Here is a 25,377-nt window from a genome sequence, read left to right as displayed (position 1 = left end):
AATAAAACATTACGTTGAACAGACAGTTTATGTGTGTGGTTTGTTTCTGCAGCAAGGTGGAGTTCATCCGGCTCTTAACCACACTGTCACGAGAAGACAGTCTCGTCTCCTCAGACATTATCTCTTCTCTTAATGACTGAAAGATGTCCGTGGAGGTTGAAGAGGGACGAAAGTCAGATTCAAAGAGAACATGCCCGATACTGCTTTGGCGTTGGTTTCCTCATGTTTTCCTTATTTTATCGCTCGTTTTATACGCAGTTTTTGGCGCATTGATCTTTCAACACGTTGAGAATAAACCATTCAATGAGCCGGAGAACATCAGTGCGGTGGCGCGAAAACTGGTGGAGACGGTGCAGAACCACACAGGTCTTACCTGGAGCTTATGTATAATTGAGTATAACCTGTAGGCTTTGTGTTGTTTCGCTGCGTTTAAGTTATTCTATAAGTATTTTTATGTGGTAGGCTAGCTATTTAAATAATATGTAGCTTATTTATGTATTTTTAAATAAGATATTTGTGTTAGACGTACGTTTTGATTAGCATTGTTCCCTGTTTCATTTTATTAATTAGATGCTTCAACACGGGAGGCGTTATTCAGGAAAACAGAACATATTTTGTCCAAATTCCTTAATGAAAGGCAGTATCAGAACTGGAGCTTCTACAGTTCACTTTTCTTCTGCTGTACATTGTTCACTACTGTAGGTGAGTGGCCTTATTTTTCTGGCATTTTAAAGTTTGTTAAGATTTCTATTATCCTGCGTTTTAACCTGAACCAAGATATTTTAAGTCTGTCTGTCTCGAAGTGTTGTTGCATTCAGAGCATCATTGAGTGTGTTATTTGCTTGAGAAGTTTTGTCTTTTGGCTGTAGTCTTTAGCAGTGCACACACACAACTGCACTGTTGCCCACAGTAACCAGCCAAACTATGATAAGACAGCATCCATCAGCATGTTAAGGATTACTTGTGTTTCCATAGGCTATCTAATTAATATCAGTGAGTATAAACGGAATGGCCCTCTGAAGGTGTAAGAAACTGAAAAGACTTTTGATTTTGTTTGTGTTGCATTATTCATACAATGGGAAAAAATGAGGTTTAAGCTGAGAATTTCTGCTGTCAAGAAATCTGTCCCTTTTGCATTTCATATTCACCAATTTATTTATTTTCTCATAGGCCTAACCCAGAGCAAACATTTGAAAATATAATAATTTATGTAGAAAACTTAAAAAACGAAACATGTAAAAAATTTGTTAAAACTTGCGAGACTTTTCAAAACGTATTCAGTTTGAGATGTTTAAATGGAAAAGTGTAGATTAGACGGGAAACAACAGGGAGGCAGAATTATGCACCAGACTCCAGAATTATGCACCAGCTGATTTACACACTAGCCCTCACCAGCAAAACGTAAACTTTTCATGGGCCTCTTTTCAGAGAGGCATTGTAATGACATTATGATTTACCATACAGAATCACATGGAAGCAGCACATCTTTTGTCTGTATGCTGTGATATAACTTTTACCTTTTACGTTACGCTCTCTGCACTCTGTAAGTCGCAGCTAACCACAGCTCAGATATTAACTAAATGTAAACTTTCATCTTTCAGGACTTCTTGCAGAAAAGAATTATACAAAAGAGCCAAACGCAGCAGTCTGTTGCTGTGGATGTCCATTATGTTATCCAGGAAGGGCGTATCTTTGATTATCACAGCAGCTAACTTTAATGAGTATTGGTTTTTGAGGCAACTGAGCCTGATGAGTTCAGATGAGTTCATCTCTTACTTTCCTTCTGTAGCATATTGTTTTTTACATCAACCTCTGATTTAAAAAAAAAAAAGAAAAAAAAGAAGAAGATATTATCACCTACCCAAACAGTGGATACACTGAGACCTATTTGTCGTCCGACAATTACAGATGTTAAACAACCTAATTTTTTCGAATTGCTATGAAATGTTTAAATATTTGGCTTTAATGCTTTGACAAAACAGGACAGCAAAACAGGTGAACTTTGGGTAAAGACAGTACTTGAGTACTTGATCAAATAAAATCTAGCAACCATATGACCATGAAAATAACCTATTAAAATCTCAAATAAATTTATGGGTTCATATTATGAGGACAGTTTCAGGCTATCGCATTATATAAAGTAAATTATCATGCATTATTATTATACATTGTATTACTGGTGAACGACATCCAGCAGATGGCACTGCTGAGACCCATTGGTCTAATACAGAGGTGCCCAATCCTGCTCCTGGCGACGAACTGTCCTGCAAAGTTCAGTTCCAACCCTAGTCAAACACACATAAAGCAACTAATTAAGGTCTTCAGGACCACTGGAAAATTAAAGGAAGGTGTGTTTAATTAGAGTTAAGCTTAACTTTGCAGGACAGTCGATTGCCAGGAGCAGGATTGGGCACTCCTTGCCTAATAGGTGAAGAAAAGTGGACATTCTGTAAGAAATATAATTTCTAACTGTCAGTTCTGCTCTGTTTTTCTTGTATAACAGGTTATGGACAAATGTATCCAGTGACTTATGAAGGCAAGGTGGCTTGTATCCTGTATGCGATGGTGGGCATTCCTCTCATGCTGCTAGTCATTTCAGATGTGGGAGATATCTTAGCTGTTCTTCTTTCCAAAGCGTACACTTACCTCAGCCGGTTCTTCAGAGGACGGAAGTTACATCGCTCATGCATTCACAGACATGAAAAGGCATCATCTACAAAACAAGTTCAAGGTGCTAATACCGAAGGCACCTATATGTTCCAGTCGGCCCTCAGATGCAAATGCTTGCAGATACGTAACAACAGAGAGATCTTTGACCGCATGATTATTAAGGAGAACGTCAAGCTCAAAACCGCTCTAACAAAATCTTACTCATGCCCAGATCTTAACCATATGAAGTGCATTAGACAGGAGACGGAGAGTAAAGTCCCTCCGCTGGTCATCTTGCTGGTAGTATTTTCTTATATGTTCCTCTGCAGTCAAATTCTGAGATGCTGGGAGAAGCAGATGGACTTTTTTGATGCTTTTTATTTTACCTTCATCACCTTGACCACTATTGGCTTTGGGGACATTGTGCCTGAACACCCCAAATACTTCATGGTTACCTTTTTGTTTATTATCACAGGCATGGCCATTATAAGCATGGCCTTCAAACTCAGCCAATCACAAATTTTAAGCTTTTACAGTCGTTGCATGAAGTTTGTTAGCATGGGCAAGGTGGAAATACACAAAGACCCAGAACGTTACTGAAGGCAGAAAGAAGCAGATGGTTTTTGTGGCTTTGCTAATGGCTCATGAAATTACTACAGGAAAGCACGAGCATTCTCAGCGCAAGATGAAAGTGAGTTTTAATATTTATAAGGTATCATTGACATTTTGATATACAGTGGGTTGAAGGGAAATTAACCATAGTCATGCTGCAGTGAACAAGTATAGGAGAGAGGCTCAAAATGAAACTCACACTCCTGTTAACTATTTCAGGCAAAAGCAAGGAACTGCATGTTATTTTTTTATTACATGCTAAGAGTTTAGTATGATTTAACTTTCTGATCAATTCATTACTTTTCTCTAAGTGACATTAATGCTATGAAAGTAAGTGTTTATATAAAATTAAAGTGCCCCTATTTTTGGATTTTTGAAAATTACATTTCATGCAGTGTGTAACACAGCTTTAAGTGAATGAAAACATCCTGCAAAGTTTTAAATCTGAAAGTGCACAGTATACAGTCGACTCATTGAAACCAGTCGTTTTTTTATTTTATTCCCAAGTCCTCTCATGTTGACGTCAACATTAAATATTACCATATTGCCCGCCCACTTGTTGGGTCTTTTCGTGTTGATTTGAGACTTGGTTGATTTGAATGAAAATGCAAATTCATTCTTTGCCACTAGGTGCCGCTTTTGGAGCGGTAAAATAGCTGTTTACCCAGTAACGGCTGTGCACAAAGCATCACAAACCTGCTTGTTTGGGACTCCCAAAACCAAAATATGAATCTTTAATTAACCATAATATAATATAATAGGGGCACTTTAATTTATTCAGTAGCCCTTATACATAAGCTGGTATGTATAATATATGATTAAGCACCTGTAATATCTTGGCTGTGAAATTTAATTGGCTGTGTAATATTATTTACTTTGAAACCAAAGTGAATAAATGGATCATTTTGTGCCATTTGATGAGTTTTTATGTTTACAGAAATATCTCTATCCACGTCTCTTCTTTTCTTTCTCAACTGGTGCAAGAAAAAGTCAAAGGTTTAATTCCCAAGGGACACATTTAACTAACAGGTAACGTTCTCATAATTCTGGCAGGGTTTTCTCAAAGTTATGAACAAACGTTTCTCCAGTAATGTTAATGAAATGTTCGCTCAAAGGTGTGCGTTAGGCTTGTTTAATTATGTTCTCAAAACATTAGCACAAACTCGTGATTTATACAACTTTCATGGAACGTTTTTTTTCTGAAATCTTTGACATTCTTCTAAAATTTTATATGCACTACTTGTTTGAAATATCATTCAAAAGCAATATTTTCATGTTTTCAAAATTGTGCAATGTAATTCCCCCTTAACGTTCGTATAACCCTTAAAAACTGGACGTGTTGAGCGTTCAGAACACATTCAGAAATATCCTAACGTTGCCACTTAATATAAACATAGCAAAACGTTCTTATAAAACATTTTTGTTAGCATGGTAATACAAAATATAGTTTGAATTTTCATTAAGACGCGTAAAAAAAAGAATCTACCTAATTAAATTTTAACACTTACCAAATCCATATAGTAACACCAGATAGCGCTGTTGTAAAACTAAACTGAAGAAGAGAAGGCTGCTGATTTCACTCATCTGGTAAAACGCACTGAAACACTTGGATATCAGACTGATGTCAAGCTGCTGGTGATTGCAACTTCCCCTAACTTCCTAACACCAGTCAAGTCGGCTAAAAGAACAGCATCACAATCTTAAAGCACACATACGACTTGCATCGTAGTAATATGAAAATAATAGCATATAAAGAACTTACATGTAACTTAATATTAAATAAAGGCTCAAAATATTTATACATAAAATAAAAGCAGTAAATAAGATGTTCCTACCTTTCTCATTTTTTGTGACGGTTCATTCGTCGGTGTCACAGCACAGCAGCACACACACACACACACACACACACACAAACACACACACACTGCGAAACAGCGTGACGTCAAACAGCCGACGAGCAACTAAAACGCTCCGCATCCAGTGCCTTTCACCCGGGATCTGACAGCAAAGCTCAATGCAAATGTGCTTATAAGGTAAGGATCAAAACCATACTGTGGGTTTATTATTCATTTAAAATATTTAGGCTTGGCATAAGAAAGAGAAAAAACGTAATTGTTGATAGTTTATTATTTTCAGAAAACTTCAGTGCATATAGCCTATTTATAATTGTTTAAAGTGTAAATTGACTTTAATATTTGATATATTTCTCACATATTAGTAATCATCCCCTCAAGTTTCTTTTAAACATATTTTACTGCATTTCGTTGCCTTGTAGCTACCTTACATGTGCAATCACAATAAAGTTTAATCTAATTTTATAATGTTTTGATGGCACAGATGTTCTTTGACAGTCTCTTTTTATATTTTTTTCTGTTGCAGGATCTTTTTCACTCGCTCTTTGGCAATTGGATTTTTATTAAAATGGGACTATTTGATGCCCTTAGAGATTTTAGTTTATTAACATGGCTGAGAGAAGAAAGACAGTCTCGGAGGCTGATTCTGTTGATCGTTTTCATTGCTTTGCTGTTGGACAACATGCTGTTGACGGTGGTCGGTAAGTGCTACTGTTGATCACACCTCAAATATTTTCTTATTTTGCATTATGTATGCTTTAATGTGAATTCAAATGAAGCTCAAACGTTCGCTAAGAGTATATAAATGTTATAATTAAAATATGGCGGGTCTCTAATTAATAGGGCGGGTCTTCTTAAATTAACGAAATTAGGATTTTTTTTTTTTTTTGAGAAATGTTTTAATTATTTATTTATTCTATAATCGATTTTTAAAAGCATTACTGATTATTTGTTTGATATAAATTATTTCAAAAACTTTATTTGTGTAAAAAACGTACATTGAAAGTAAATTGATAAATCTGATTAATATGCCTAGGATAGTTACCTTAAACTATCCTAAAAGACTGTTTTCCTGTGTTAACTCCAGTGGCTCCAGAGCTCCGTCCGCGTGCGCGCGCTCTCATAATAACGTGACAGGGACTCGCGCGTTAAATTGTAAATTGTTTGTTCTCACGTCCGCGAGCCAAGAAACGGGCACGGCAGTTAAGCTGGAAATAATGGGAATATGGGCCTGTGTGTACATACAGACGGAACCAGGCGGAAAATGAACCTGTCGTTCTTTGGCTGAAGTGTTGAATGAAGAGGCTTTTGAGCGTTATCGCACACGGTGTCCCTGTGGGTTATTTACGCATGATAATGTCAAACGCATCAAACCCAATTGTTCACTTGAAAGGTCGAATGTGGTGTTACACAGCGAGATAAATCTTTGAACTTTAGTTTTTCTGGAAAATGATGCAAACATTGATTCTAAATCTGTTTTGTGATTTTCTGAATAGCCTATTATCTGTTTTAAGAGTAGAGCAAAGCGTGCTCACTGAGAAACCTCAAGTAATGTAGGATATAATGTAAGACCATGTATAAACAAATGAAAGATATCAATCTCTGTCTCATGCTATTATTATCTATCTCTACTCTTTTCTCTCTGTAGTGCCTATTATTCCAAGCTACCTGTACTCAGTGGACGACGAGGCTGCTCAGTCGGTCCGAAATCACTCCATGTCTCCTCTGTCCCCATCTGGTACCTTTCAGAGCATTGTTTCTCTGTACGATAACACAACACGCCTGACTGACTTCAGCCCACAGATGAGCACGGCTAGCCCAATGACCCCAAAGCATACTTCTGTGACGCCCCCTCAAGATAAGTCAGACTGCCCCAAAGCAGATGACCAGCTTCTGAATGAGAATGTAAAAGTGGGTCTGTTGTTTGCCTCTAAAGCAACAGTACAGTTAATTACTAACCCCTTCATAGGGCCCCTGACCAACAGGTGGGTTAAAGCAAATCACACGTTTATCTTTGAAAGAATAGCAACTAGCATTTCTCTCAAAAGGAGCATGAGATTGCATGATATGTTTATGCCTGCAGTGAGTGTAAATGGAGTGTAAGTAAGGTGAATATTGCAGTGCAATTCTCTTTCTGTCTCTGTCTGTTGAGTGATGTGTGACCACTCGTGCATGTGCCTTCATCCCTCTACATGCTGAGTATTGGCCAGTCCAGTTTAATACAGCACCGCTGCATTGAACGGATTCCACTATTCATCGCAAAATTTTGGGATCAGTCAGTTTTTTAGCAAAGCGCATCATCGTTAGTAATGCACTAATCATAACTCACAAAATCTGAAGCAAAAGTAAAAACTAAACAAAAACACGATTTATATGATCTTATGATTATTATAGTATAATAACATGTTGATTTTACTTCTGAGTGATGCCAGCACTGAACCAAGTTCAATGTTTGTGGTCAAATGGAATATGTTGGTGCAAGAGGTTTAAGAAGTTCCATATTTATAATTGCAGAATAGGATACCAGATCCCGATGTTTGCTGGTTTCTGCATCATGTTTGTGTCAACCATAAGTGAGTACACTTTTTAAACATTAATCTAATTTCTAAGTGTCTTTATGAAAAGGGGTGGAGAAGATGCACTGTACATTGGAAGATTTAGCTACAAACTATCTGTTGTGTGTTTCTATGATAAATATGTCTACTTTTTCTTTTTCTCCTGTCTGTGTTTTACTCTATGTGAAGTGTTTGCATTTTCATCGAGTTATACGTTGCTGTTTTTGGCCAGATCTCTACAAGGTGTCGGCTCTTCCTGTTCTTCTGTGGCGGGTAACAGATCTTGTGCAACCTTACATTAGATTTCAAAAGCAAAACCTGCAATGTAATTCTTATTTAGTGCACAATTTGTAAATCTGAGTGTGCTAAAACACTTTTGACTTTGATGTTCTCAGATCTCTGTATGCATAAAGCCACTGTTTATGTTAATGGTTTTCAGGTGCTTGTGTAAAATGCACCCTGTTCCCATTCAAAGATGTATGCAGCATTGGATCTAGATTACAAAACTAGCTCTTGAAACTCCCTATTATTTGATAAAAATAAAAAAACATATTTTACTGAGTTTATTTTTTGGATTATTGCTAGAATTTAAAAGTCTAATATTGTGAGGAATAATTTTTGCCTTAAAATGTGCAGAATGAAATGTATACCCCCAATAAGCACATGCAGATATTGTTTTAAACGCTAAAAACAAAACAAAAAACAATTATATTGCACAAAATGCTAATATAAGCAGACATACTAATATACTAATATAACAGACAAGTAAAAAACCTTTAACCTCTGTAATTTCTGTGTGTCATATGAAGGCATGGGGATGCTGGCGAGTGTTTACTCAGATGATGAGGAAAGAGGAAATGCTATAGGAATTGCGCTGGGAGGACTGGCCATGGGAGTTTTGGGTGTGTACTTGTATGTTTAGGATTTCTTTTAACATTTTGATCTGCAAAACTTGGTTTGTACTGTTAAATTGGAGATCTGGAATCTTAACTTTAATCTTACCCTTTGAAACGCATACCAAGCAAAGAGAGAAATGTTAAGTTGGGTGGTTATGAATGAAGTGCCTTGGAGTTTAAGATTGGGAGGTAACTTTAAGTGGCATGTTTAAAGCCCAGGAGCAGTGGTCAGAACAAATGCCTTGAGTGGGGCCTGAACCTAGTGCTTCCCGTTAATGAGCTCATGTTTTAACCACTGTTGCATGATGTTTAATCCTTGATAGTCCATTATTTCATTCATAATGGCAAGTAAAGTATTTTAAAAAATTTGATCCACCAGATTAAAGCTATCTTGTGTGTCCTAAGTGATTGCATTTTGCTGCCATCATTCAAGTGCACAAATACTGTACTTGTTAATTAAGTGGAGAGCAGCAGAAAAATGTGGAGCACAATAATTTAATTCAAAACCTATAAAACTATATTCATCTGGACAGCTTAAGACTTGAAAGAGAGATTGATGTTGCAGCACAATTTATTGTTTTACTTTGGTTTGGTAACTTTATGGTTATGTGAATGTTCTACAGGGTGATTAGTATTGGATTTGTGGCATGTGTTAATTCACAACATATGGTCAATGTCAGGGGTTTTCAAAGTGAGGATGCTTTGAGGTGCATTGCTTGCATTAAGTCTGTGAGTAGTATGCAGTTTACTGAGTAGTATGTGTGTGTTTTGTACAGTTGGCCCTCCGTTTGGCAGTATCATGTATGAGTTTGTCGGTAAGACAGCTCCTTTCCTTATCCTGGCAGTGCTGGCGGTGCTTGATGGAGGTGAGTTCATCAATCTCTCTTCTATAAGCTTGCCAATATTTTTTCAATCTAAACAATGGGAATGACAGATTCAGTAGCAAAGCTTCATGATATTGTGAAACAAAGTGGAATTGAATCCTAGTGACAGAAACTCATTAAAACTGAATTTCTGATGCTGAAAAAGATTGGATTCATATCTGATGTTTTTTCTCATTTTCACGAGCAGCTTTGCAGCTTTTTGTGCTTCAGCCTTCGAAGGTTGAACCAGAGGTGAGTAGAGTACCTTTTTTCCTGATCTGGGGTTCGTTTCCCAAAATGCTTTTTGATGTATTTTTGATGAATTGCATTAGGTAAAAACTTGCTTAAAGGTCAAGCTCTGCATTCGGAAGGATTTGTGTGAGCACAAGAATGTGTGTTTTGGTGTAATTGTTTTGGTTTTATAGCTCCACTCATATTTGAGATTGAAAATGTGAATTATTTGGTCTAATATCCTGAGTAAGAGGCTTACTATGACCTAGCAAATGATTTGAACAGTCTATTAAACATGATTTGGGCTCATATTTGTAATTGCTTTAGTCATTTTTGTCATTTAGTAATTGTACCTTTTGTAACTTGTAGAAGCTCCACATTACATTAAATCTTTACTTGGTATTCCTCTCGTGGGCAAAAGCGGGGAGAAGCAGCTTTAGAGATGAAGTGTGTTTGGTACTTTGATTGATCTAGTCTTATCAGTAGCAGGACTAGAATGAATTGCAAGGGTAGTTTGGGTCTTACACTGGTTACTTTTAAACCTCAATATGTATTTGGGATTGAAAATAGGTTTATATGGATTACAATGAGTGCATGCGTAGATTGTAGCGCATGTTGAAAGCAATGTGTGTGAGGGACAGTGTTTGTAATAGTGCTTTGGTTTGCGTCACAGTAATAGGAAATGTTCAGTGGCTGATCCAATCAAAGCATGTCTGACTTTGATCAATGGGGGTTGATGGTATCAGTTACCACAGAGACCCCAAGTGCCCCTACAGACAGTGTAGCTACTCGTGTTAGGGTTATCTGTGAGATTTTGTCATCTTTTATGAGGAATGAAGCATATAACCCACTGCTTTCCAGCAATAAATAAGCTTTAAAAAAGAAATCTAATTAGAAATGTTTCTGCGCTTTTAAAAATAAGTTTGTTATTGGAATTTATGGTTCAGTGAAGAAACTGTAACATCCATGGAACCTTTTTATTGTATGAAATATAAAGAGGTTCTTTAGATTACTGTATGTTCTTCACACTAAGAAAAAATGGTCCTTTTGAGAACTGTTCACAAGAAGGTTCTTCAGTGAATCAAAAATGGTTATTTTGTGGCACAACTGCAAGAAAATTATTTTGGAACCTTTAATCTTGTAAAAAGTCAGTAATGTGAAAGAGTAATAATATTTTAAGGCAGCAAAAAAGAAAAGTAATAATAATAATAATTTGAGGACAAATGTCATTCTGCACTTTCTGCCAGCTGTCAGATTATATTTTCAACAGATCTGAGTGACATTGGTTAAAGGTTCATTTTTTTTGTCATCACCACAGTTAAGGTCAGAAGGAGATGGGCCTGTTATCTCAAATCAGTAATGCTTGGACATTAGGTCATAGTTAATTAAGACAGATCCTTTATTCAGAAGCCCCCTTGAGTGTCAATATCTAACAGGATTATGGGTAAGAATAGAAGCAAGTGACAAGTAATTGTTTGGAGGTTAAGATCTTTACCTGGTTAGAGCAGTACCACTGAATGTCCCAGGGTGTGAGTGGGATGACATGTCCACAGACGAGCAGTATGTGCAGTGAAGGGGAGTAAAGAAGTGCTGATTTAATGAGGGGTAATGGTCGTTGCCTGGTGACTGCTCCAAAAAAAAGAAAAGTGTAATTGTAGGCATGTCTCGCAAAACGCTGTTAATAGATCGAAGAATTACTGTAGATTGAAGAAATGTTAGATGTTAAAGAATGATTGTTTTCAAAAAGGTTACCTAAACAGTGTCCCTGTCTGCCATTGGTTGAAAAAAATATATATATATATCTCCACAAATTCCAAATTTCCAATCAACCAACAAATGGCTCACTCTTTGTTTCTAGGTATCATACTGTTATAGAAGAAACTGTTTTAACATTGTAAAAGTATAGGCATCAACGTTTAATTACTTACTTAAATTAATGCTTTAACTAGTATGCTTTACTTCTCTTATGGCAAAAAAGTCATACCTAATGTAAAAAAAAAAAAGTCCCTTCAAGAAATGATGCCTGGGCATTTGCACTAGAGATGCCACAATTCCCACATCAATATGGAGAGTTAAGACTGCTGTATTTTGTCACCCATACAGTTGTTTGTGATCTTCTTTTCACTGATCGCTTAGAGGTGTCATAAAGGGAACAGACTGAGTACGGATCATTATATATATTGTCTTGTGTGACTCTCAAGGAGCCCATCTCCGTAGGAACCGCTGTGGTGACTAGAGAAAGATTTCTCAAATAGAATTATATACCCTGACGTGTACGTCAGAAAAACTTGCCTGACCTAAGTGAGGCCAGGATTGTTAATGGAATGAGATAAAATCCCATATCAGTACATAAATAAATGTCTTATTATATCCTGATAAATAAAGTAAACACGTAAAACTTGGATTTAATTAAGAAAAACTTACCAGAAAGTTGTGATATTTACTTCAGATGCAGCAAAAATCTATTGAACATTTTTTATTATTATTATTATTATTATTTCCCCATAGGAATAAATGGATAACTATGGTATTTAGGATTTGTTGTCCCTTGTGTATTTTACGCTTTGAATTGGCAAGGGCCTCATTGCTGTTGTCTTCCCACTGTAACAATGATGTTCAGGGTAAATTGTTTGCAATCAAAAAAAAAAAAAAAAAAAAAACCTTAATATTAATGGACTTATCTTTTCCCAGACCCAAAAGGGAACTTCACTAATTACCCTCATGAAGGATCCATACATCCTCATCGCAGCAGGTCAGACATGTTGACACAAACTTCATTCAAAGTGCAAACCTTATTTTCTTATTAAAGGTGAATGTTTTTTATAAGAATGGATTCAGAATACAGAACAAAGAAAGAAACCAATGGTTTAGTCAATTATGTGTGCCATTAGTTGTGCTTTAGGGGGTGCCACACATTTAAGAGGGTCATCTTTCTGTAAGAAAAGGATAAGACAGTGTCAAGTGTGTGTATATGTGAGAAAGAGAGAGAGAGTGAAGTGGTCAAAGAAACACATCCGTGTTTGTCTCTGCCTCCCCTTCTCTCCAATTACAGTGGCCTGAGTGCAGGGGCAAGATGATGCTGTTTATTATATCTGAGAAAGGAAAGGAATGGGTGCTGATGGAGGGGGAGAGATGGACAAAAAGACAGAATTCTTCAGAGGATGAATCCACTTACCCTCCTACTTTTCTTTTTCAGGTTCCATTTGTTTTGCTAACATGGCCATTGCTATGCTGGAGCCAGCTCTCCCCATCTGGATGATGGAGACTATGTGTCCCAGGAAATGGCAGCTAGGTTGGAGAATGTGCTTCTTGTTAATGTGCACACTTACACATTTCTTCAGTTCCCTTCTTTCCAGAGAAATGGTTACTGTGGGCAAGATAGAAAAAGGGCATGAATTACTATGAATTTATTATGGACAATTACAATGAACGATTATGGACAAAGTGAAAGAAACGGCAAATAAAGCCTAAAGAATGTTTTATTTATTAGTATATTCATATTACATTAGGGACACAAGCTAAAGACAGTGAAAAAGCTAAAGTAAATACAGAAATATTTATAAAAATGGCTAGGTTGTATTTTACAGAAAAAATTACAAGAAAAAAAAAAATTGCACGAAGAAATAATTATATTTTAAAATATATTTTAAATAAAAAATACTTGTTATTTTAAAAGTATTATTTGTTTATTTTAATGTTTACCTTTTTTGTTATTTAATTAATTTATTATAAGCTTTTCATCAACTCACAACCCTCTGAAGTTTTCTTATGAAGCTCAGTTCTAAATCTGCTCTAATGTAAAAATTCTAAATAATTTAAATTGTAAAATACATTTGTAAAGTATTTTTTTTAATGAACTTTATTTTTATTTTAAATACTATAAAATTACCTGGATGATTTTATTTATTGTAATGAGAATGAGACTTTTTAGCATTGTAGTAATTTATTTTATTATGATGAGAATTACATTTTAAGAGCATTTTTTTGAGTAAATTTAGTAGTAAAATAGTTGAAAATTATTTTCCACATACTTACAGAATTGTGTCAAACAATCAAAGCCTGTAAAATACAATTTAAACAGTTGCTTTTTGGTTTCTCCACAGTTTTCCTGTTATTTACAAAGCTTTGCCATAATAAAGAGAGAAAGGAAAGCAGAGAAACAGGGAGTGTCTTTGGTCTGCCAGGATATTGAGGTGTCATTGGCAGGCAAAGGAAAGCAAGAGAGCTAATGAAAGAGAAGGAGAGGGAGAATGAGAGAAGCAGCTTCATAACAGCGTCTTTGAGACGAACAGCAGCTTTGAGATCAAACTGATATTGTGTCATCTTATATCTCTCTCTCTCTCTCTCTCTCTCTCTTTCTCCTTTTTCCTCTTAGGGGTTGCGTTTGTGCCGGCCAGCATTTCATATCTAATAGGGACCAACATCTTTGCTGTTTTGGCTCACAAAATGGGGAGGTAGGAGAGGGAAATTAATGTGTTTTTTCCCCCTACTTCTCTTTCCTTATCTTCCTCCGCTTTGCTATCAGCTTCCTCTGTTTTGAAACCGCTTTAAATGAGCTTCTCTCGCCAGGTTTTGTAATTGTGTTTTTAAAAATCAGTCTCAGCAGCATGCTGTTTATTTGTTTGTTTAAACTATACACACTCCTTTGTTAGCTCTTATGAGAGGCATATACATGTTTCCCATTATCATGTTATGTCTGCAGGGTCCAAAATGAACAGTCAATGAACACCTGCCAATGTCGGCTGGATTGAGAATATCATTGGCTAAACATTTTTCTTACAGTATTGTTTATTTATTTATTAGAATTAAATATTATTTATTATTCTAATATGCTGATTTGCTACTCAAGTAACATTTTTATTAAAGCTGGGAAACTGTTTTTCTGCTTAATATTTTGATGGATATCTGATATTTTTTCCAGGATTCTTTGAATAGAAAGTTCAGAAGAACAACATTTATGTAAAATAGAGATCTTCTGTCGCATTATAAAATGTCTTCCCTTTTGATAATATCGATTTAATGAATCCCTTGCTGAATGAAAGATCAAATATATATATAATGCCTGGAGATGTTTCTAAGAAAAGACACGCATGTCTGGCAAAGCATTTGAATTTCAGGGGAATAACTCAGCAGGGCCTGTAGATTTACACTGTGACATTTATGAACTCTCTGTTAGGACTGGTGCTGTTGTTCGAGCTCTGTGACCTAGGTTTATTACTGAATGTCTTAGTTCCTAGCAACCTCTGCTTCAGAACAGCAGACATTTGTTGGCCACATCTTCAATTGTTTTTTTCTCTCTCTCTCTCTCCCTCCCTCTCCCTCTCTCTCTCTCTCTCTCCCTGTAGATGGCTGTGCTCACTTATAGGGATGGTTCTGGTTGGAGTCAGCATTCTCTGTGTAAGTTATTTTAGACTAAATCCCTGTTGGAGATTAACTTCTCTCCGAGAGAACACCATACCTATAAATATTTAAACACCTTATTTTTCTGTCATTTCAAAACCTAAGATGTTTCGTTGGCCACTGATGCAGTTGATGGCTGGAAAGAAAGTTTCTTTTGAAAATATAGCTCTGACTGTCTTTGCATGGATATATCCTGCTTAGCAGGAAGACAGTCTGTTCTCTTATTGATGCTTATCAGATTAGACTGGAAAACAAGTTCAGATGAGAGTCAAGTGCACATTTGGAATGATTCTTATGGAAAAAAAACATCAGGGTTAAAATGATTATGAAAAGGAACATAAACAGTGTCCTGTTCTACAGAATGTTTGACTGTATTTGATGTTTTTACATAATCAATATTAAGATATATATATGCACCAGCCTCCTGTATTTTGAGCTCTTCTAATTGTCCCTCAGGTGCCTCTTGCAAAGGACATATACGGACTCATTGTGCCAAACTTTGGAGTTGGATTTGCAATAGGTGAGCTTTGCTTCTTTATCTGTATTAGAAGTTCCTGAAATATTATTGCCCTAATGTCAAGTCAAGCTGATTCAGTTCATTTCAATAAAAGTGTAAAGTTCATCAATTATAAAACAGGTTCAATTTAGCGTAATATACTTACTATAATTGTCACGAGTACGAACCCCGTGAGTCCCTCCAGAGGCCAGCAGAGGGCACCATCGCCCGAATACTGACACCTACAGGCATCCAAACACTCACTTACACTGATACGCACTACATTACCCAACAGCCCCGTACCTTGGACTGATCACCGGCCAGGTGTTCCATATCAGAGACTGCCATATAAGCCAGACCTTGGCGTCACCTCATTGCGAAGTCTTGTTTCTGCCACGGCTAACATTTCAGAGCGTTTTACCCTGTCTTGCTATCCCAGTTGCCAACCCTTGATGATTATCGATTCTGATATCTCTACTATACTGTGTTTGCTGATCCTGACCCTTCGCCTGTACGACTACGAGTGTTCTAATAAAAGCTTGCAAATGGATCCCATGTCGAGTCTGTCATCATTACAGAAGACTTCGCCAGGACAAGATCCAGCAGCCCATGAACATCTCTGCACCAACCTGGCAGCTCAGGCAAGTCAGATCGCTGCTAATCAGCAACAGTTAAATCATCTTACCGCCGTCACGGAGGAATTGGTGAAGGCTATTCAGAATCTCCATAGTCCTGTTGTCACGACACCCGCGCCACAAGCGGCCGCCATTGCACATGCGGTTCCCACGCCCTCTCAGATTAACCCACGACTGGCTTTTCCTGAGAGATTCGACGGTGACCCTAACAAATGTAAAGGCTTCTTACTACAATGTTCGCTGTTTGTGGAACAACAACCCATGCTCTATTCCACTAACAACAGTAAGGTTGCCTTTGTTTGCTCGTTGTTAACCGGAAGGGCTCTTGACTGGATTACCGCTGTATGGCGCACGGATGGATCATCCTTCTCCTCCTTCAATGATTTCCTCACACGCTTCCGTGAGGTTTTCGATCATCCCAAGGAGGGAAAGAGTGCTGGCGAACGCTTGCTAGAGCTCTCTCAGGGGAGATCTTCAGCTGCTGAGTATGCTATGAACTTCCGCACATTGGCAGCACAAACGACCTGGGTGAGTGACACCTTAAAAGTTCTGTTTCGAAAGGGTTTAAGTCATGAGTTACAAACTGAACTAGCATGTCGAGATGAGGGGAGAAGTTTGAACGATTTCATCGAGTTGACGATAGCAATTGACAATCTGCAGCGTTCACGTAAACCTCGCTCTCATGTCAGTACTGTCATTAAAGCAGCTCAGTCTGTCGAGGACTCTGAACCCATGCAAGTTAATACCTATCATCTCTCATCTGAGGAGAAGAATCGCCGCTTGGCAAATCGTCTATGTCTGTATTGCGGATCCCCTGGTCATCAACGAGTCAACTGTCCTTCACGTCCTTCATCTGTCTCATCCAAATTGGTGAGTGAATCCTTACACTCTCTCCATCCAGTAAACAGTGTGTTTGTACCCCTGAAGCTGACCATTAACAACGTTCAAGTGACCACATTCGCTTTACTGGACTCTGGAGCGGCTGGGAATTTCATGTCAGCTGAGTTTGCAAGAACAAACAACGTATCATTAATACCCTGTGCTAACTCTCTGTCTGTAGCTACCATAGATGGTCGTCCACTGGGAACTGGTATCATCACTCACCTTACACAAAGTCTATCCGTCACAGCCGGTTTACTGCACCAGGAGGTCATTCAGTTCTACGTTCTGCCCACGTCTAATACACCCATAATTCTGGGACTACCATGGCTGAGACTGCACGATCCGCTAGTATCATGGAGGGAAGGTCAGATATTAAAGTGGAGTACTAAATGTCAAACAAAATGCCTGTCTACCGTTTCTCCTCTTCCAGTGCGCTCGTTGGCGATTAACAAGGAGTCATTCGAGGTTCCCAACCTACCAGCGGAATATCACGACCTCAAGGCAGCTTTCAGCAAAACCCAAGCAAACACCTTACCACCTCATCGACCCCATGACTGTGCTGTTGATCTTCTACCAGGTCACAATCCACCCAAGGGTCGTGTGTTCCCACTGTCACTCCCAGAAACCGAAGCCATGACTAAATACATCAAGGAGGAGTTGGAGAAAGGCTTCATACGTCCTTCCACTTCCCCTGCATCCGCTGGTTTCTTCTTCGTCAAAAAGAAGGACGGCAGTTTAAGACCCTGCATTGATTACCGTGGTCTCAACGAGATCACGGTGAAGTACCGTTATCCCCTTCCTCTGGTTCCAGCTGCATTAGAACAACTTCGCACAGCTCAATACTACACCAAGCTTGACTTACGCTGTGCCTACAACCTGATTCGCATCAGAGAGGGTGACGAGTGGAAGACGGCCTTTTCTACAACCAACGGTCACTATGAATACCGGGTTATGCCGTTTGGACTGGTCAATAGTCCGTCCATCTTCCAGGCGTTCATTAATGATGTCTTCAGGGACATGCTGAACAAGTTTGTTGTGGTCTACATTGACGATATTCTCATCTACTCCAACACCCTACAGGATCATATTCAACACGTCAGAACTGTGCTACAGCGCCTCATCGAACATCAACTGTACGCCAAAGCCGAGAAATGTGAGTTTCACACCACATCCACTACCTTCCTGGGTTATGTCATCAGTCCGGGGGGAGTTGCTATGGACGACAGTAAGGTCTCTGCTGTACTCAGGTGGCCAGAGCCTCAGACTCTCAAGGAGCTACAACGGTTCCTGGGATTCGCCAACTTCTACAGACGCTTTATCAGAAATTTCAGTACAGTCGTCAGTCCTCTCACTTCCATGATCAAAAGAGGTATCCATCGTCTCACCTGGGCCGAAGCCTCCCGTCAAGCCTTTAAGGAATTAAAGGAACGCTTTGTCACCGCTCCTATCCTGCATCACCCTGACCCCTCTCTTCCCTTCTTAGTCGAAGTTGACGCTTCCAATACTGGCATTGGGGCCGTTCTCTCACAACGACCAGGCCCTCAGGAGAGACTTCATCCCTGTGCTTTCTACTCACGCAAGCTCAACCCAGCGGAGAGGAATTATGATGTGGGTGATAGAGAACTGTTAGCCATGAAGGCAGCGTTTGAAGAGTGGAGACATTGGCTCGAAGGGGCTATTCATCCTTTCACCGTCTTTACTGATCATAAAAATCTGGAATACCTACGCTCCGCCAAGAGACTCAACCCACGCCAAGCCAGATGGTCCTTGTTCTTCTCCCGGTTCCAGTTCAATGTCACTTATCGCCCAGGTTCCAAGAATACTAAAGCCGATGCTTTGTCACGTATCCATGATGACGACCCTTCCATCTCAGTCCCCGAACGCATATTGCCCTTCCATGTGGTGGTTGCTCCCATCCAGTGGGATATCATGACTCTTATTGAACAACACAATTCACAAGAAGCACCACCAGCCGCCTGTCCACCGGATAAAACCTACGTACCTGCCCCTCACCGTGATCAGGTCCTGAGTCATATTCACTGTCTTCCTGCCTCCGGTCACCCCGGCATCACAGCCACACTCCATCTCCTCAAGAACCGCTTCTGGTGGGAGACCATTAACCCCGACACCATTAAATTCATTCAGAACTGTCAGACGTGTAACATGCACAAAACCCCTCGTCAACTGCCAGCTGGACTCCTTCAACCTCTTCCTATCCCTCAACGACCCTGGTCACACCTTGCCATAGACTTCATCACAGACTTACCCCTATCCCAGGGTAACACGGTCATACTCACGATCATCGATCGATTCTCCAAGGCTTGTCGCCTCATACCTCTACCCAAACTCCCTACTGCGCTTCAGACCGCCGAACTCCTGTGTAATTGGGTGTTCAGGTTTTACGGCATACCTGACGACATCGTTTCGGATAGAGGTCCTCAGTTCACCTCTCGTTTATGGAAGGATTTCTTTCAAGCCCTAGGGGTCAACGTAAGTCTCACGTCTGGCTATCACCCCGAAGCCAATGGTCAAGTGGAACGCCTCAACCAGGAGCTCACTCGGTTCCTTCGCTCCTACTGCAGCTCCCATCAAGAGGACTGGTCTCGTTTTCTCCTATGGGCCGAATATGCTCAGAATTCCCTGATCAAGCCTTCCACTGGAATCACCCCCTTCAAATGCGTTCTAGGGTACCAACCACCCATGTTCCCCTGGTCAGGTGAACCCACCAATGTTCCCGCTGTTACTGATTGGCTTCAACGAAGCGAGGACACATGGAATCAGGCCCATGTACATCTTCAACAAGCTGTACGGCGCCTGAAGGAACAGGCCGACCGTCGTCGACGCCCTGGACACACCTACCAACCGGGTCAATGGGTCTGGCTGTCCACCAGAGACCTTCGGATGAGATTGCCATGCCGAAAGCTAAGTCCTAGGTACGTGGGTCCATTCAAAATCACACAACAAATCACTCCTGTGTCATTCCGCCTTGCTTTGCCTGACACATATCGTATTTCTCCCACTTTCCACATGTCACTGCTCAAGCCCGCTGCTGCCCCTGAGGAGGAGGGTGAGGGGAGGTCCCGTGAGCAGAGTCCCCAACCGGTTCAGGTGGAGAGCGAGGAGACCTATCAGGTGCGAGAGCTGCTTGATTCAAGACGTCGGGGACGAGTTCTCCAATACTTGGTTGACTGGGAGGGGTACGGTCCAGAGGAACATTCCTGGGTCAATGCCGAGGACATTCTTGACCCCAACTTAACCACGGATTTCCATAGAGAACATCCAGAGAAACCGGCCCCTCGACCTCGAGGAAGACCCCGACGTCGCCCTCCACCTCACGCCAGGAGGCGTTCGCAGGGAGGGGGCTCTGTCACGAGTACGAACCCCGTGAGTCCCTCCAGAGGCCAGCAGAGGGCACCATCGCCCGAATACTGACACCTACAGGCATCCAAACACTCACTTACACTGATACGCACTACATTACCCAACAGCCCCGTACCTTGGACTGATCACCGGCCAGGTGTTCCATATCAGAGACTGCCATATAAGCCAGACCTTGGCGTCACCTCATTGCGAAGTCTTGTTTCTGCCACGGCTAACATTTCTGAGCGTTTTACCCTGTCTTGCTATCCCAGTTGCCAACCCTTGATGATTATCGATTCTGATATCTCTACTATACTGTGTTTGCTGATCCTGACCCTTCGCCTGTACGACTACGAGTGTTCTAATAAAAGCTTGCAAATGGATCCCATGTCGAGTCTGTCATCATTACAATAATACAGGTGCTTCTCCTTTTAAATAAATAAATTAAACCTGAAATGGAAAAAAAAATGTTAATACTATATAATTTGTAATGAAAATGATGTATTATGTTCAGAAAATAGAAGTATTTTTACTAGTGGCAGACCCATTTTATGACACAGTCCATATTTTGTGGTCTGCAGGTATGGTGGACTCCTCCATGATGCCTATCATGGGTTACCTAGTAGATCTGAGGCACGTGTCTGTGTACGGCAGTGTGTACGCCATTGCTGATGTTGCCTTCTGCATGGGCTTCGCATTTGGTAAGTTTTCCAATTCTGTTATTAATTTTCATGAATTAATTAGAATTTCTACTTAGAAGATTGTTAGGGGAATGTGTTAATAGCATTTAACAGCTGTGTGTGTTGTATAGGTCCATCGGCAGGCGGGGCGATCGCGCGGAGCATTGGCTTCCCCTGGCTCATGACCATCATTGGTGTGGTAGACATCCTGTTCGCTCCTCTCTGTTTCTTCCTGCGAAATCCTCCTGCTAATGAGGAAAAGATGGTCAGACCCCACAACATCTCATCCATCAATTCGACATACATTACATTCATTCCAGTCTACTCGCTCTCAAACACAAATATTAATGCAGTGGTGCAGCTCACATGCATTTATTCACAAATTCCAAGTAATATTCTTTGGAAATCTGTTTTACTCCTAAAGAGTGACAATTTCCATGTGAAACAGTATATTAAATGAGAAGAATTGTAGGGACTTGATTGTAGACGGATGTATCTTGACTTGTATCCATATTCTCTTCCTTATTATCATTATTATTATTTCAGTAATAATCATGTTCACTCTCCACCTGTCATTCACTCATGCTTTCATTTTGATTTCATCTCTAACTTCAAGTCACTGACATGATAGAATATGACTGCAGTAGGACATTATGTTACATAATAACTACATATAAAAACTGAGCAGGATGCCCTTAAGCTAAGATCAAAGAGTGATGTTGATCTGAACAGACTCGTGCGTTTGCCCTCAAATGCTGCGTGATCAAAGCAAAGCATCAGTCTTTCTTTCTCAAGAGGAGTGCTACTCTGTTCCTGAAGAGCACTAGCGTGCACACGCACACAAGCCAGATCTGCACGTCTTTATCAAAGCCTCATTCAATCACTGTGCAATAAACCCACCATTTCTCAGTTGGTCAGCGATCAGCTCCACCCACAACTGATGATGTCACAAATGCTTCCATTGGGTGTGAAATCGAATCACTAATGGAGAAAGTGAGGTTAACCAAATTTAGACCTAGATTAAATAATTTACTCTTTAAATTATTTGTCCTTTTCTGAAAAGCCAACCATATTTACACAGAGTACCAGCTTCAAATTAAATGAAGAATTTGTTTAAAGTATTTAATCAAATTAAATACATTAAAAATAAAATCACAAAAAACAATTTCAAATTGACAAATAGTTTCTAAAATAATTACTATAATCAATAGCTAACATTCTAAACATGAATTTAAATGATGCATTATTTATTTCTTTTATTCATTATTTATTCGTAAATTTGAAAAGTGATTTATTAATTTATTTAAATTTTATAAATAAATTAATTTAAAATAACTTTATTTTATTATTTTATTTCTTGATAAGTGTTTATTTGTCAATTTAACGGTTTATTAATTTGGAATGCATTTCACCTTTATTTGTTTATAAAGTGCTTTTAACGGTACAGATTGTTTACATTCGTATTTTGTGTTTTGTTTAATAAATTGATCATTGATGTTGTTTTTATTTGTCACCGCTGGTCTTTTTAAAACTGCAGGTCTAAAGAGGATTATTAGCATTGGAGATAAAAAATAAATAAATGAAAATAAAAAATTAAAAAATTCTCATTATATAAATAAGACAGAAGTGATTTTGTGATTCCAGAATGATGCTCCAAACGTTTTCTTCCTTTCCATCTGTACACTGCTGCTCTTTCTTGTCAATCTTTTGCACAATCTTTTTGGGCAAACAAATCGATAATCGAGATTGGAGCTTGTGCTACATTGTTTCCTGCATACAGTACATAATTGTTGTGTAAATGCTAAGTCTATGTATATTTGCTTTGATGTGGTTTGTATGTAAATGTAACAACTGTAAGGTGTCCTGCATGGTTTCTTATCTCTGTGTCTTTTTTCAGGCCATTCTGATGGACTCGAACTGCTCAATGAAGACCCGTTCTTACTCCACCCAGGGCTCCAGCTACCAAATGGATGACGATTTTGATCCAGAGAGCCCTGAATAAGCCTCATCAAAGCCCTAGGCCATGTACGTCACCCAGAGTATCTATTTTGTCGTATGAAATAGGAAAACAATAGACTTTAAAGAAAACCACCATGCTGATTGGTGAGAATGTCCCATATCTGTCCCAAACTGTCCTGTGGTTGTGATGGTCATGTTCTTCTGAAGCAAACCAAAGTTGTTCTCGTTGCTGTTTGTTCTCAATGTGGAAGGGGTGAAATGTCTAACCAACAGCCTTATCGATTTGGATAACATTTGTGTGTGAGGATAAACGGAAAACATAACTACAATTTTATTCCGAATAATAATTTTCATTTTTTTCTCATTCGAAAGTCAGACAGGGTAGTTGATGAGATTCATTCAGTATAACATAATGGGCAGATATGTACTGGATATTTATTGTTTGTCTGTGGTGGTAGGAAAGTGAGGTCTTCATATATGTATCTATCGGTCCTGTTAAAGTCTTTTCATAGATGTAAATGTCATTGTATTCAGTCAGAACTCACCTTGAAATGGGCCTTAAAATGTTGCTATATGTATCATAATCAGTTCAGACTACGTCATATATTATAGAGAACTGCTGAAGAACATGTTAGGTCAATTAAAACTTGAACTTTCACGTTTGGGATCGATTTCTTCAAATCTGGTACATTATATGATTCCATTGCTGTGGTTTTCATTTAGGCTTTTGAGAGGAGATTTTTGAAGAAGCAAAAGGTCTAACAGCATCAGATAATCAAGCAGAATGTCAGCTATTCCTCCTGTCATGCTCTGTTTGTGTGACTTGTGTGATGTGACGGTAAAAATGATGTACTGTACTATCAAAGATGAGCCACAGCTAAATTTTGATTACATATGGTGACAAACTGTTTCAGTTTAGTTAAACAAAGTCAATTATTGCTGGAAAGCATCCAGATACTTTAGATTATATTTGGCTTTTAAAGTGTATATAGTATATATAGATATTTATATATTTTAGTAAGTCTTTTGAATGTGCTGGAATGCTAATATGTTCATTTCTAAAGAATGCCTCAATACTGCTCTTTCCCATTTTTGACTTTAGTTTTTTCTGCTTCTAGTAAATGTGTTATTGATCTTCTTTTTAAAAACTGAACTGGCTGTGAAATGAAACATGGCCTTAAATTGAGATCCTTAAAATGTAAAGCCATATATGAAATTACTGGGGTTTTATCAAGATTATAAATATTTATTTAGGCATTGAGCTTAATTATCAAGTCAGAGTCTGTGAAGGTCTTATTTATTTTAGATTATTATTAAATAAAGATGCATTCTATGCCTTAAAATCAGACAACATGTTGCAAACACCATTTAATGGCGAGTGTAGCTGTAAATGTGTTTCTGAGATACAAAATTCAGTCTTATTTTACCAACGACTGCATACTTCATAACCTAAAAGACAGCTTAAATATTAAAAACAATTCCCATCTTTTGTTTATCAAGTAGATTATATCAGGCATTTTCATATGAGCTGAAATAATTGGTTTTGGAGTTCAATTATCTGACTAGTACAGGTAAAGCAGTTCAGAAATAAGCCTTCAAATCTCCTTTATTTTCTTGGCATTGTTTTACTGAGGAAAACATCAGTTAGATTGCAGGAAATAAGTCAGAGATGTTTTCCACTGGAGCTACAATCAGTTTAATGCAACAGTTGTGTCCAAAACTAACCTTTGAGAAAAATCTTGTTAGTTCAGCTTTAAGTATCTGCACAACTGGAGGATGTTTGTGTTCGATGTGAGGAAAGGTGTCCTGCTCCCAATCTCCTATCATAACAACTGGAGTTGTTCGCCAGTGAAACATGATTTTTTAACACAAAACTATAATCAGATTGTAAATGTGCTGCCAGTGTTTGAGTTGCAGCAGTGTCCTTTAACCTCAATGTTGTTTTTTTAACCCTTTAACCCAGTAAGGGTTCAGAGTGTCAGGTCATTTATTTTCAAATTGTTTTATCAAAAAATTAGTGTATGTGCCAATGTCAGTGTGTGCCTTCAGACTGGTATGTCTTGTTTGTGTTTAAACTACATTAACTAGGAGGTTGAGTTGATGGTTTCATATCCAGTGTTTGGTCTGTTGGTTAGGTTTTACATCAGCTTTAGAGCTCTGAAGGTAATGTGTGTGACCACAATAGAAAATAAATGTTTAAAAAGGCATAATGCTTGTTTCCCCCCAATGATATTCATCATCTTGCAAACACAACAGACTTTACATGATTGATAATTCATTTTAGTACTGGTGACAATTCAGGACTG

At 38.7% G+C, this 25,377-nt stretch overlaps 2 protein-coding genes across 4 annotated transcripts; both read left to right on the top strand.

The window, feature by feature from the left end:
* On the top strand, window positions 1–3,282 carry LOC113117403 (potassium channel subfamily K member 18-like). Its single transcript, XM_026286044.1, has 3 exons — window positions 1–366; window positions 571–702; window positions 2,504–3,282. The coding sequence occupies exons 1-3, from the start codon at window positions 144–146 to the stop codon at window positions 3,247–3,249; spliced, it is 1,101 nt and encodes a 366-aa protein (XP_026141829.1). The 5' UTR covers window positions 1–143; the 3' UTR covers window positions 3,250–3,282.
* Window positions 3,253–25,281, top strand: LOC113117402 (synaptic vesicular amine transporter-like). Of its 3 annotated transcripts, XM_026286042.1 has the most exons (17): window positions 3,253–3,340; window positions 4,199–4,290; window positions 5,641–5,815; window positions 6,763–7,099; window positions 7,629–7,687; window positions 7,859–7,942; window positions 8,479–8,571; window positions 9,342–9,431; window positions 9,637–9,680; window positions 12,351–12,411; window positions 12,856–12,951; window positions 14,035–14,113; window positions 15,005–15,056; window positions 15,516–15,579; window positions 21,014–21,133; window positions 21,244–21,377; window positions 23,010–25,281. In XM_026286042.1, the coding sequence occupies exons 3-17, from the start codon at window positions 5,683–5,685 to the stop codon at window positions 23,112–23,114; spliced, it is 1,551 nt and encodes a 516-aa protein (XP_026141827.1). In that variant the 5' UTR covers window positions 3,253–3,340; window positions 4,199–4,290; window positions 5,641–5,682; the 3' UTR covers window positions 23,115–25,281. The 3 variants fall into 3 exon arrangements, with proteins under 3 accessions (XP_026141827.1, XP_026141824.1, XP_026141828.1); XM_026286039.1 differs by lacking the exons at window positions 3,253–3,340; window positions 4,199–4,290 and adding an exon at window positions 5,176–5,294; XM_026286043.1 differs by lacking the exons at window positions 3,253–3,340; window positions 4,199–4,290; window positions 7,629–7,687 and adding an exon at window positions 5,176–5,294 and having other exon boundaries at window positions 7,902–7,942.
* Window positions 25,282–25,377: the final 96 nt, after the last annotated feature.

Source organism: Carassius auratus, chromosome 17 (assembly GCF_003368295.1).
Source record: "Carassius auratus strain Wakin chromosome 17, ASM336829v1, whole genome shotgun sequence".
Lineage (NCBI taxonomy): Eukaryota > Metazoa > Chordata > Actinopteri > Cypriniformes > Cyprinidae > Carassius > Carassius auratus.
This window is presented reverse-complemented; position numbering and strand designations above follow the sequence as displayed.

Coding starts and splice junctions, on each gene's coding strand:
- LOC113117402 (XM_026286042.1), top strand. CDS start 5,683: ATGGGACTATTTGATGCCCTTAGAGATTTTAGTTTATTAACATGGCTG. Junction 9,681..12,350: donor CTTCGAAGGTTGAACCAGAG/GTGAGTAGAGTA, acceptor ATCTTTTCCCAG/ACCCAAAAGGGAACTTCACT. Junction 12,412..12,855: donor ATACATCCTCATCGCAGCAG/GTCAGACATGTT, acceptor TTTCTTTTTCAG/GTTCCATTTGTTTTGCTAAC.
- LOC113117403 (XM_026286044.1), top strand. CDS start 144: ATGTCCGTGGAGGTTGAAGAGGGACGAAAGTCAGATTCAAAGAGAACA. Junction 367..570: donor GACGGTGCAGAACCACACAG/GTCTTACCTGGA, acceptor TTTATTAATTAG/ATGCTTCAACACGGGAGGCG. Junction 703..2,503: donor TACATTGTTCACTACTGTAG/GTGAGTGGCCTT, acceptor CTTGTATAACAG/GTTATGGACAAATGTATCCA.